We start from the raw sequence: 13,870 nt of genomic DNA on the forward strand, positions 1-13,870 counted from the left end.
GGTCATTTTGATTCTGTGACTCTGTGGTGTCAGTTTCATTCTTTTACATAGAGAAAACCAGGACAATAACTGATCACATAGGAAGATCAGCAAGGGACCAGGCACAAAAGCAGCACTGGATGAATAGTTCTTGCAGGCTCTTCTTCTTCCAATTGTTATTCAAGTTCCTGGCCTGGGAAAGGGGGCGGGAAGTACATTCCATGGGCCAGAAGAGGAACAGGTATGTGCTGGGAGCTAATAGGTCAAGGAAAGTGCAGAGTGGTTTTCTCAACTCTGGCTGAAATTTAGAAGCTAGAAAGGAATGTATACCAATACTCACACCCTTTGACCAGACATTCTCAGGTAATGGGTCTGAGATAAGTGTTTATTTGCAACTGGTGTTTTTAAAAAGCTTTCCAAGTGATTTTGAGATTCAGTTGGGCCACAGAACTACCTAGCTCCAACAGCCCTTATCATCACACAGCTGAGGACTCCTGCCCTGCTGTTGGCTCTGACCTGACCCAGGTCCAAAGACTTGTCATTCCCTCAAGGGGGTAGCACCTGAGGGTCCAACCTCCTACTCAGGCCCTAAACATTCAGCCTCCCCACCTGACCCTGTCCAGCCCACGAAGCCTTGGACTTTGTGGTTTGCTCTGTCCCACTCCCAGGGCACTGTCCCCTAGGAAAACTCCTGGATTGCTTAGACTATTTCTATAACGTGGTCTTCACACCCCAGTCTGCCGCCAAATTCTTCCTTCTTACTGATAGTTCTTCTCAGTGGTGCGCTGGTAAATGCTTAACAGTGGGCTCTCGGAGGAGAAAGGGGAAGCTTCCATTGCAGTGTTGGCCGATTTCCATGGTGTGGATACTTCCACCATGGCTGATTATAAGCTACCAATGTGACATCACTCAGAGCAGAGTTGGGAATGAAAAACACAGGAGGCTCTTACAAACTGGTATGGGTTGGCTCCAATACAGCACTAAAGTTCTATCATGTTTTCCTCCTTGGACCAAATACCCGGACCCCTACTGTTGGTGGTGCCCTGGGAAGGTTGGTCCCCACGGATGCCACCTTTGTCCTCCATACTGAACTAACTTCCTAGCACCTGAGCTGGTTCCGACCACTCTTATTCCTGGTCCTAGCTCTTCCCAGAGCAGGTGGCCCATGGAGGGCTTAGAGTTGACACCAGGAAGTTGTCTGGGATCTGATCAAGCTTTCTGCACTAGCACAGATGTGGGTATCGACCTCCTGTCTCTAGCACACACCTTGTTCCAAGTACTATGATACACACTTTCCATGCATTACCTAAATCACATAATGGTCTGACCAGATTTTGAAACCAAACTACTTAAGTTCAAATCCCAGCTCCCCTTACTTCATGGATGTCTAGAACTCAGTGTCCTTATCTTTAAACTGAAGATGAAAATCATCCCTTCTCACGGTCCTGTTCCAAAGCATATGGGACGATGCATATCAAGAGCACAGGCTGGTGTAGACAGAGCTCAATAAATCACATGCTCTTTCTTCTGTTCTTTTACTCTTCCTCCCTCCTGGTTGTCTACATTTCTATCATGGACACTCAGCATGGTATCGCCAACAAGAACTTAGAGAGCATCAAGTTTTGCCTCCTTGGTTGACAGACAGGAACCAGAGGCCCAAAGCCCTGTTCGAGTCTCATAAACAAACACTTGGGATTGGAACCTTCCAGTAGTCATAGCACGGTCTTGCTTGGTGCTTCCTCCCTCTGTCCCTGTCTCCCTCCCTCCCTCCCAGCTCACCTAGCACCCCTGCTCCCTGGCTTTCCACCCCATCCTAACCTGCCCCTGCTTTCTCCATGCCCACGTCCATGCCTTGGATCACCTGACAAACCTACCCACATCAAATTCATGTTCTTACTGAAAATGTTTAGTCTTGTTTGTTTGTTTGTTTTTTCCTAGAAGCAAGACCAATGTGCAGGTCAACACATCAGAAAAAAGGCCATAATGCCTTTCTGCTGTGCTTCACTGGTTACCATTTAGTGCACAGTGATCACAAGGCAGGCCCACTCGGTAAACATGTCTTGTGCATACATTATCTTCTTTAATCCTCACACTAAGCTTAAGGAAGGGTAGAAGGATGAATACTAGATTTATTCTCCTTTACACAGGACAAACTGAGGCTCAGAGAAGGAAAGTGCCTTTCCCTAAGGCCACACAGCTAGGAAGCAGCCGAGCAAGGATTTGGACCCCTGCCTGCTCTTTTGGAAGCCTATAATTAACCTAAAAGGACAACTATTGACTTAATCTTTTAGTCTGGAAATAATTTCAAACTGATGGAAAAGCTGCAAGGATAAGAATAGTACAACTTTGCCCAAATTCATCTACCTTTCTTTTTTTTTAAGATTTTATTTATTTATTCATTTGTCAGAGAGAAAGAGGGAGAGAGCACAAGCAGGGGGAGCAGCAGGCAGAGGGAGAAGGAGAAGCAGGCTCCCCGCAGAGCAGGGAGCCCAACGTGGGGCTCGATCCCAGTACCCTGGGATCATGACCTGCGCCAAAGTCAGACGTTCAACCGACTGAGCCACCCAGGTGCCACCCAGATTCACCTACTGTTAAAAATGTTGCCCCATTTGCTTTGCCATTTGAAAAGGCAACATTGTAAACTTGGAGAAAATGCTTCCCTTCCCTGAGCCTTGGTTTCTATCTACATAAAATGTTAGAAGTCCTTTCTTTAGGACTGAAAAAACCCTGTGGTTTGATGGGAAAGGATGGATAAAGGATGGGATGGGAATCATAGAGGTCAGGGCATGGATCCTGCCTATTTCTCTGGCCCATCTGCCATTATTCTAGAAACCACAGTCTCAGGCTCTTCCCCATTCTTGCCATCTCTCCCATTCCTGCCCTCCCTTCCCCACTGCACCACGTAGCCTCTGCCCTCACCCTGGGCAAGTCCTGTTCTGTCAAACTTTCACCCTACCCCATTCCCATTCCCTGGAGTCTCTGTTCTCCCTGCCTCCAGCGCAGTCTCCTACCCTCAATCCCCAAAGGCCTCTTTTTTCTGCAGGTATGGTTTGAACTTTCCCTCACCTATCCTCTTCCTCTAAAAGAACTAAACTCGTGTGTGTGTGTGTGTGTGTGTGTGTGTTGTGTTGGTGGGGAGAATCACAAAGAAAAAATATCACACAGCCATACTGATTAGCACAAAGTTTTGTTTACAATTCAAGAGTTCTCATCATTACAGAAAATCTCAGTTTAAGAATCGCCAAATTAAAGCAAGCAACTAAAACAAAGAAAGAGGCAAAACCAGGGGGGCATTCATGCTCTGGTTGTCTCTGCTGGGGAGCTAACTGGCAAGGCTGAGAGGAAAGTGCATGAGATTGGGAATAAGAGAATGTGGGTTTCTAAAACTGGCTGGGCAACCACCTGACGAGAAGAGCAAGGTCCAGAGAGGGAGAGACAGTAGTCCAAGGCCACAGAGCCACCCGTGCAGAGCTGGGCAGGGAGGCCCATGCCGGGTGCTTGCGCAGCTGGAATCTTCCGGCAGCTGTGACGGTTCTGTCTACTGCTCAGTACTGTGCCTGGGGCTGGACAGGCCATCTGCACTTCTCATCTGGACCTTCAATTATACATTAGCTTCTCCTGCTCAGCACTGCTTCTCTGTGTGAACCGCAGGCCCCTCCTTGAGGCTTGGCGGCCGGGGCTTGGCGGCCGGGGCCCCATTTCCCGCAATGCCTAGCATCCTGCTTAGTGAGGTTGTCGATTCCATAAATGTAAGTTAGACTAGAATGAGCTTCGACCTAATGACATGAGGCACACATATCCTTGTTTGACAGATGGGAAAACTGAGGTCCTCGGAGGGCACGTCCTTGACAAGGGCCACTAAGCGAGTTAGTGGTGAGGATACAGACTTCAATACACATCTCCTAACTCTGGGTCCACCGTCCTTTGCTGTATGTACCGTCATCTCTGGTTCATAAAGGTGAAATTCTGCCCAGGGGGAATCTATCATCTCCAGCTACTTCATTAGTTAATCCTGTGGGACACGGTCAGAATCGCCAAAGCCCAAACAAGTGATGGATTGAATGGTTATTTCCTTGACGATACACAGACCTCTGTGCTTGACAAACAGACTCCTTTAGGCAGCAAGATCATGCATGAAATGAAATCAGGTTCATTTCACAAGGCATTGTGAGATTTCCACTCATGGCTTCCTGCTCCGATCCTACAGGTGAGGACCACCTCTATGATGTGGAGGTTTCAGGGCAGGATTCAGCAAACTGTGAGCCACAGGTGAAATGTGGACCCGCCTCTGTTTTTGGAAACAAAGTTTCCTTGGGGTGTATGTATGTTCCTTCATTTACGTGTTATCTTTGGAAGCTTTCAAGTGACAACGGCAGAGTTGAGGAGTTCCAACAGTACCTAGGTGGCCTGCAAAGATGAACATGTTTATGAATCGGCCCTTTACAGATAGAGATTGCTGACTCTTGATTACAGAAACCCCACCACACAGAGTCTCTGTTTCTCAGTTCCTTTGACTCTCTTCCTGTTCACCCACTCGCCATATTGATTGCGATGGTTCTCTGTTTATGGTGTTCTACCTGGCTATACCAGACGCCTTTGAATGACTGTCTCAGTTCCCTTACAAAAAAACCCCGAGACTCAGGGAAGCCAGGGTTGATTCTCAGACTGTATCACAGATCTCTTTCCAGTAGCTCCTATTGCCAAAAATGAAATTTCAGCTGACTTAATTTTGGGCTCAGGATGCTTTCAAGGAAAGGGAAATTTCAGGAGAAAGAACAGGATTTCAGAGTCCTGGAACCTCCCATCTCTGGATTTGCTCACTCTGGGAGGTGGCTGTCAACAGCTCTATTTTATACAAGAGGAAATGCCCAGAGATGAAAATCCCACCATGGCCACACCAAGGGGATGGGGAGAAGTCAGGATTCACAGCCAGGTCTAGCTGAATCTGATGCCACTTGTACTTCTTTCATGGGACATGCTAGAGAGAGACCGAGGTAGGAAAACCCCATTAGATGTTCTCCTTCTCCTCTACCATCAGCCCTGGGTGTATCCTTCTCTGCTGGGGAGCCTCCTGAACTTGTTACATCCCTTCAAATTGCACATACTTCAAGCATGCTCAAAGAACAAGGCAGAGTGGGTTTCCAACTTCAGTACTCGGGCCCTCCTCTCCCTACCTGGCATGTCCTTCCCTGGGAGCCTTGAACTGGAAGAACGGGCAGAGTTGAGGCCTCAATTCTGCTCACCAGGAGCAGCAAAGAGAAGAGGAAAGGAGTGCAGACTCTGTTCTTGCAAGTGGAAATGGACTGAGCAAAGATAAGAGGGGCAGACAGAAAAGTAGCATCTGCTTTTGGGCACTTGTAATAATCCAGACACCGGGCCAGGACTTTCTTTCACTCATTCACTCGTTAATCATTCATTCAAAAATATTAACCCAGTGCCTACCGTGGACCCATCCTTGTGTTTGGTGCTGGGGATGGAAAGCTAAGTACAAATGGCCATGTGCCTATCCTCGTGACGCTTCCAGCTCTGTGGAGGATACAAACATCCCCCGGAGAACATGCTGGTAAATGTAAAATTAAAGTGGTGATGAAGTCTGCAGAGGGGTAAGGCCACAGCAGCTACTATAGGATGAAACAGGAATTAGGGTGGGATGGCATGGTGGCATGGCTGAAAACATGCCATGTTAGTGGAGACGTCACAATGAGTCAAAGGGCAGCGGGGGGCATTCCAGGAGAGAACATCTGCGAAAATTCTTGTGGGACAGATGTGGGAGTGCTGGAGAAGAGGCCTGGGTGGCAGGAGGACACAGAGCCCTGGGGAAATGGGTGGCCGACCATGCAACACATCCATCCTAAATGCAAAAGGAAGGACTGAAACTTCTAAGCAGAGAAGCAACATGACCCTATTTACATTTTTAAAATGATCACTCTGGCTGAAGTGTTGGGAATGGGCTGGAATGCAGTAAGTGAGATGGTTGAGCAGGGGATTTTAGCGGTTTGCAACAAAGGATGGAGGTGACAGGGACTGGGATGACAGTGACAGAGAGGGGAGGGCCTGCTGCTGGGCATTGTACAAAGGAGATGCTCATGCTCCCATTTAAAACTCACAGTCACCCCAAGAGGGCGCTATGGCTACCCCATTTTAAAGCCAAGACTATTGAGACTACCGGCTCCTGTCCTATCCGGGCCAGGGTCAGCTTCTAGTCTCCACTCTCCCAGGAAGCCCTGTCCCACAAGTTCTCAAGTGTTCCTCTATCTCTCGTTTCTCCCAAAGCTGGGACAGTCTGAACCATCCAGAGAATGGATTCCACTTTGTTTTCCAACATATCTCCCACCTTCCCCGGCACCACTCGTGGCCCTCAGGAAGACCTTCACCAATGTTCTCTGACTTGCTTTTGAGCACGCCTTTCAACCTTGACTTGTCGACTGGGGAGGTGAGACTCACACACAGGCAGGGACTTGGCTAAGGTGGTGGCCAAGGTCACACTGAAAACTGGTGGCAAATCCACCCAGGACTGGAAACCATGGCTCCTGTTGCTATCAGATGACCCCATAGTACTGACTCCCTTCTGAACCCTTCAAAGGGGCAATGGTTGAACGGCCTGATCGCAGTCAGCATGCCCCGAGATTGGGACACACAGCCCAGGTATTGCTTGCAGCTGGAACTGGAGGGGTAGGGCGAATGAACATGGATTCCCAATGCTACGAGGTCACGGTTTCCACCCAGCATAGACATGTGCCTTCCTGGTACGTCTAGCTCTTTCTTCCCCTGCCTCATTGCACTTTATCACTTCCTCCCAGTGGCAATCAGGATGGCCTGCATGGTCCCGGCGAGACCGCAGGGAGTTGCTGGCTCACTGCATTTGGAGAGAAGAGCTGCTGGGATGGTGGTGGCAGAGGCCAGGGAGAGGGCTGGCACGATGGGAGCTCGGGCAGGCCTGGGGGTGAAAGCGTAGTCCAACAGGATGACAGAAGTCACTCCCAGGTGAGGGATAGACACCCTCTCCGAAAAGAAAACCAGGCAAGGGGAGAGGCACTCGGGATGGGGGCAGGCATGATGCAAAGGAGGCCAGGTACACCTCATGGACAGGAGATTCTCTCAGACACACAGCCAGTCCTGCTGGCATGATGGAGAAGGGACCTTAGAGACCTGGGCTCCCCCCAGGTTTCAGAGAAAAGACCAGAGGCTGGACAGGTGACGTGACTTGCATGGGGTCCCACGGCACGGGCCCCAGATCGGAGATCCACCCACACACTTGGCCCGGTCCTCCTTCCCAGGCAGCTTAGCTCCCTCCACCACCTACGCATCTTCTCTCCCTCCTTGACCCCTGCCTGTGCGTTTGACTGACATGAACTGATTTTAATCCTCAGCTTTAATTTTACTAGCCTCACTTGTCAGAAGAGGACGCTGATGTGCAGAAAGGTTAAGGTTCAAGTTCAAGAAGGTGCCGCTAGTCAGTGGCGTGGCTGGGACTGGAACCCAGGCGGCTCCCTGCAAGCATCCATGCTCTCACTATTCTGCTCCATGGCTCTCTCAACCCCACGGGCTCCCAGACTTCCCCCAGCTAACCTTTGCATTTTCCCCATGAGGGCACTGAGAGCTAAAGATGCTTCAACTCTCGTACAGATACAAGAAACAGCCAAGAAGGGTCACAGCCCTTCCCGGGGGGACCACGGTGTCTGCAGAAATAGGCACGGGGCTCTAAGTGCATCTGGCTGGAGCAGAGGCTTGGCTGGCCCCGAATTCACCGTCTGTGCTCACAAAGAACCAGAAACCACACCCATAACCGTGATGCTACTCCGCACAGTGTCAGGAAGGCTTTCCCTTGATCCTGAAAACGGGGCAGAGGAACTTACGCGAAGGGCATCGCAACCCGCAGCTCGACTCTCGCAATTCCCCTCCTCGCTGCAGTCTTTTTCCTGAGCATCTGTCCCCATCTAACATACTTATATTTTGATACAATACAAGCTCCACGAGGATAGGTCTTTTAAAAATTGTTGCTTGATTTGTGTCCCCAATGACTAGAAGAGTGTCACACACACAGCTGGTGCTTGACAAATACTTGAAGTTCATGAGGGAGGGAGGGAGGAAGGGAAGGAGGGAGGGAGGGAGGAGTGGGAGAAGGAAAGTAAGAAAGAAGGAACGATCCACCAGGGAATAGCTGGAGAAAAGAGGAAAGAGTGGTCGGAAAAGGGGAAGAGAGAGAAAGGTAATAAGGAGAGAAGGAGAAGAAACAGAGAACACAGAAGAGAACAAAGGAAAGAGGAATGAAGAGAAGGAAGCCGTGATGCAGGAAGGAGGGAAGGGGAAAGGAAAAGGAGAGAAACAGAAGAACAAGAAAAAGAAATAGAAATGAAACAAGCAGGCAGGCAAGCAACCCAGGGGCCTGAGAAGGAAGAGGAAGACGTGGCTGGAACCAGAGGTGGAGGGAGAAGGACCCAGCATTAGTGGACAGAGGGAAAAAGCAGCAGCTCTCAGTTGGCAGGAGGGCCAGGGGGAGGAAGGTGCAGGGGCGAGGGGATGCATCACAGCCCTGTCCTCCCCACCTTCCCCCACTGGAAGCACAGCCTGGCCTTCTGCAGCATATGGAGGCACTGGGCCAAACCGTTTATCTCAAGTCCTGTGGCTCGCTTTTGCTTTTCTTTTCAAAGTTTAACTCCGAGTTTACGAGGGGCGTGCTCCATGATGGGTATTTTTCCAGTTAGCTGTAAATAGCCCAGTCCAGCAGAGGAGACCTGACGACTTCCCCAGCTCTAATTCTGGCTGCTGGATTGGGGGAGGGAGAAGACAGGTGAAGAATCATCCATCACCAACTTGGAAATCTCCAACGCAGCAGACACCAGAGAGCCAAGGCTGGGGAAGAAGTGAGAGGCAAGCCCGATTATTCCAATCGCTGCAGAGGCTGCAGAACCTTCCCAGGTGATGTGTCAAAAGAGCTACTCCCCACACAGGGCCTTTTCCATGAAAGATGCCAGGGGTAGGGACATAGGGAAACCCACAATGAGAACTGAATTGACATTACTAATGTCTACTTTATTTGCCCTTAGTATGTACCAGGTGCCATAACAAATTTTTGTTAAGATTTATTTATTTATTTATTTGAGAGAGAGAGAGAGAGAGCGCGAGCACACATGAGAGAGTGGGGGGAGGGGCAGAGGGAGAGAATCCCCAAGCCAACTCCCTGCTGAGCGCAGAGCCCCACACAGGGCTCAATCCCAGGACCCTGAGATCAGGACCTGAGCTGAAACCAAGAGCTGGAAACTCAACTGACTGAGCCACCCAGGTGCCCCCATCACAAACTTTTTATATAACTTAGCCAAAATTCATCCCCGAGTCTATGAGGCAATTATGAGGCCCATTTCACAGGTGATAAAACTGAGGTATAGGGGAGGTAGATAACTTGCCTAAGAGCAAAAGTTGCCCAGAGCAGCTATGTGACCCATGCTCTTTCAATGTCCACCACGCATGCTTAGAAAGCATGCAGAACAGTTCTACAAGGGTGATTCTTTCCCTCTTCCCTACCCCAGCTACTTCTTCAGCTCAATCTGTTCAGAGGTGAGAGGGCCACATGTCTTAGTTGCCTTCATGTTTGCCAGAGGACCCTTACTTCTTTCTGGGCCCTGGTCTAAGCCCTTGGAGCTCTCCTTAATCACTGGCATGGAATACATGTTCGTACCTCTCCCACCCCCCACTCCCTGTTCTCTTCCAAGATTGCAACCTTGAACTTGCCCTTTCCCCATCCATATAAAACGCTCAAGGATGAGCAATTACATTCACAGCCGATTGCCTGAAATACGCTCTATTCTCCCTTCGGAGTATGTGTGATCATCAGAGAGCTGTGGACCTCAGCCCCAAGGTGTAGCCCTTTATGGAGTCCTGCGTCCGCTTCTGACACCTCCTTACCTTGAGGGTCATTGTGAGAAATAATGATGCATCAGTACGGATTTCATCTGGTGAAGACACTGTCTTGAAAGTCAAAAGGAGTCCCCTTTAGAGGAACCAACTAGAGAACTTGCTCTCTGGTCTTGGTGTCAGGTAAAGAGAATTTCCTGAATAAATGGTCCTATCCCATAGACCCTGCACGTTTTACTGCTGAGTCTGTTTCCCTTTGCACTTTGACTGTTAAAGCTCTGCATTAAATGGCCAGCTCCTTCTTTTTTTTTTTTTTAAAAGCTTTTATTTATTTATTTGACAGAGAGAGACACAGTGAGAGAGGGAACACAAGCAGGGGGAGTGGGAGAAGGAGAAGCAGGCTTCCCGCGGAGCAGGGAGCCCAATGCAGGGCTCGATCCCGGGACTCCAGGATCATGACCTGAGCCGAAGGCAGACAATTAACGTCTGAGCCACCCAGGTGCCCCTGTGGCCAGCTCCTTCTAAGAACTACGCAACACAGTATGGCACAGATCACTCTGCATCGATCTAACCTGGTTTTGAATGATTTTCCTTATTCCTATTTTGCTTTCAATCTGATTCCCTTACTTATTTCATTCCCTGTGCTGGATTTTTTTTTTTTTTTCACTGCATAAACTTAAAAAATCTTCCCCAAATCCTTTGAGGTATGAGGTAGGACAGAGAGCAAATAAAGAATGGAAGCGGAAGCTGTAAATGACCAACACTAGTCTAGCCTGGGTTTCGGATGCCAGGCTGTGTTAACTGCAGCAGGACTAGGTCAAAGAAAAGTTGAGGTTTGTCAGTGAGCACGGAGGACTGCTTCCCAGGCTTTCCTCCTACAAACACTGGTTCTGGAACCTTCCCAAGGACTCCCTTACCTTTACTGCGGCGGCGACTCCGGTACTGCTCCGTATAGAACGTCAGCTGTGTTTCGTCGTCTGCCTCTGAACCCGAAGTCCCCTTGGTTCTCCCAAAGCTGATTCCCCCTGAAAGGAAGAGCAATCCATTAGTCACGTAAGCTTCCTGGAGCTTTTTAAATCCCTCATCTGACCCAAAGATCAGCAACCCCATCCCCAGACTTCTTTCTGTAAATCCCAAGTGACCCGGGAGCTGGCATGATTTATGGACGGAGTTGGGGCTCTGCAGTGAGGCAGATCTGGGTTCTAACCGTGGCTTGGCAGCCGCGAGCTGTGTGACCTTGAGGGGACGCCTCCTTTTTCTGAGCCCTGGGTTCTCTCTTAATAAAATGGGGCTGATAACTATTGACCTTGTAGGGTTGCTATGAAGATTAAAGGAGATAGGAAACATAAAATATCTGGTTTGTGGTGGGTCCTAACTAACTGATAGCTATATTGTTGCTTAGTAAGATGAGCCTGCCTCTAGGAAAACATTTCGGGCAACTTAATTTCACACACATCTCAAGCAAGTGCTTCTTCGATGCCAAACCAAGAGCCAGACACTGGAGGTACAAAGATAGTTACAGCCCAGTCCTTGCCAGCCAGCAGATCACAAGCCAGTCAAGGAGACAAATGGGATCCTAAGGAGCCTTTAACCTAATTCATGGTTATGTTTTCCCACACAATGAGATGCTGAGAATACGGGGGAGAGCAATCCATCCCAACACAGAGAACCTGGGAAGGTTTTATGGAGGAAGGGGGATTTCAGCCAGAGCTGGAAGGATGAATGGGGCTTTGGGGGCAGAGAACAGAGTTCCAGGGAAAGGTAAGAGGTGAGCGTCCCTGGGGATGGGAGCGTGGGCAAGTGGGGGCCACAGTGAGTGGAGAGCTGACGGGAAGGATCACTGGAGCCTCACAGTGGAAGTTCCTGAGTGCCACAGTGAGGACGAGTTTTGGGTGTTACGGAAGGTCCCAGAGCAAGAGGATGAGTTCATTAGCCGTACATGCCATGAAGGACATGATAGTGGCACCCAAGCCTCAGAGTGGGTGCCATGGAGGGCAAAAGCTGGGAGGCTCAGGGATCCCTTCGTGAGAGGCCATGAGGGTCTGGGTGAGGCAGGGGGAAGTGAGGATGGGAAGAAGGAGGAGGGAGGAGCAAGGGTGTTTCAGAGATACACTGAGGAATGTGGGGGCGGATGGGTGATGCATTCCCAAGCGATGAACAGTGGATTCCAAAAGTAATCAAGATAAAAGACCAGAAAGAAATATGCCAAAATACGAATAAGCTAATTCTGCAGGGAGGAATACAGGTAATTTTTTATTTTCTCTGTGCTTTTCTATATATATATTTTTTTATTGTTACCAAAAAAGCACAGAATGTGGGAAGAGAGGGATTAAAGCACTGGTAAACTCTTTGCCCTAGAGAGGAGACAGTGAGGGGAGAGCTTCAGAGCATGGTGGGGGTGCATGGTGGGCAGGGAAGCAGAGGGCCTTTGGTTTGGTTTGGATACAGATCTTCAGACACCGACATGGACATCGATAGCCTGTGTTTGGGAGGAGACTCAAGGACCTGGCAGGAGTGGATGTGCTGGATGAAGTGGCTGATCTTCAGACACCAACATGGACATCGATAGCCTGTGTTTGGGAGGAAACTCAAGGACCTGGCAGGAGTGGATGTGCTGGATGAAGAAGTGGCTGAAGGCAGGGGCTAGAGGGAGAACACTTTTCCCTATAAATATTTTCTTTTGAATCAAGCACCATACAAACCTATTACCTATTCGAAAATTCTACCCGAGGAAAAGAAAAACATAGATCAGAGGGAAACCTGGCTCAATCAAAGAAGAGTTTCTTATGCCATTTCTCTGGTAGGGCATCCAGTATACAGAAATCCCACTTGCAGACACTCTGTCTGCAATATGGTTATTGTGCTTTCATTCATTCATCCTAGCAACATGTTGAGCAATCTGTTATGTGCCTAGAAGATGCTGACACATTATTGCATACAATCTTCATCATGATATACTCATAGCAAAAAGTGTAATTAACAACCTAGATAATAAAGACACCAGGACAAGTATGGGCAAAGTCACGTAGCTGATGAGTACGTGAGTACAGGAATTAGGATTCAGGGCTAGTCTATCCAGCTCCACATTTGAGCTTTCTAGGATGCAAATTACTTTCCTGGAAATAACTCAAGAGGGAACCTTAGGGAAGGCCAACTATCCTTTCAGCATCAGGGCACCAAGTACTGTGTGATAAGCTTCACATACATCTTCCCATTCCAAACTCATAGTATCCCTTGGAGGGAGGTATACTGATGCCCATTTTATAGATGAAACAACCATGTTTCAGAAAAGAAAAGTGATTTGCTAATAATGAGTGAGGTTGGACTTGGTACCCACGTGTGACTGATGGCCAAGTTCAACTTTTAACCACTTCTGACACTGCCTCTCAAATTAACGCTTTGTAACATGAAAAGATTAGTATTTCCCTGAGACAGTATGTTGTAATAGATGGGAGAGTATAGGGGACAACAATATCTGATCTTTGTGCTCAAATGTGTCCTTGGCCTGTCCCTGTCCCTTAGTGTAAACATGCCCAACCTCCAGCAATTAAGGGTAGGGCCTGGAGACAGCAGGAGACTCCAGATTCTACTAGGTGCAGCCCTTCGTTTAAAGGCTCTCTTTTGAAATGGAGTTGGCGGAAGCCCCATGGACACTCTGGAAGCAGGGGAAGAGCAAAGGTCTCCAAAGGTCAGGAGGGCCTTTTAAACTGCCGTTGACATATTTTACTGTTACAGGAAAAGGAAAGAGAGAAAGGGAGGGAGGGAGGGAGGGAGGGAGGGAGGGAGGGAGGGAGGGAGGAAAGAAGGGAAGGAAGGAAGGTAGGTGGGAAGGAAGGAAGCAAAGAGGAAGGGTGGGAAGGAGGAAGGAAGGAAGGAAGGGAGAAAGGAGGAAGGGAGGGAGGGAGGGAAGGTGGGTGGAAGGGAGAAGGGAGGGAGGAAGGGATGGTTTTTGTTCATCTACACATAATTCTTGGCCAAGGGGAAAATGAAAGCATTGGATAAAATAGTTACTTTACGTATAGAAAGCACCTGTCATCCT

The 13,870-nt window shown here is 48.9% G+C and overlaps 1 protein-coding gene across 4 annotated transcripts in view; it reads right to left on the bottom strand.

The window, feature by feature from the left end:
* Positions 1–13,870, bottom strand: part of ASTN2 (astrotactin 2) — an 865,335-nt gene that overhangs the window by 554,829 nt on the left and 296,636 nt on the right. For all 4 annotated transcript variants that reach the window (XM_078061680.1, XM_078061681.1, XM_078061679.1 and 1 more), the window contains one exon: positions 10,749–10,856. In XM_078061680.1, the coding sequence (XP_077917806.1) occupies positions 10,749–10,856 (108 nt within the window). The remainder of the gene's footprint in view (positions 1–10,748; positions 10,857–13,870) is intronic.

Source organism: Halichoerus grypus, chromosome 14 (assembly GCF_964656455.1).
Source record: "Halichoerus grypus chromosome 14, mHalGry1.hap1.1, whole genome shotgun sequence".
Classification (NCBI taxonomy): Eukaryota; Metazoa; Chordata; class Mammalia; order Carnivora; family Phocidae; genus Halichoerus; species Halichoerus grypus.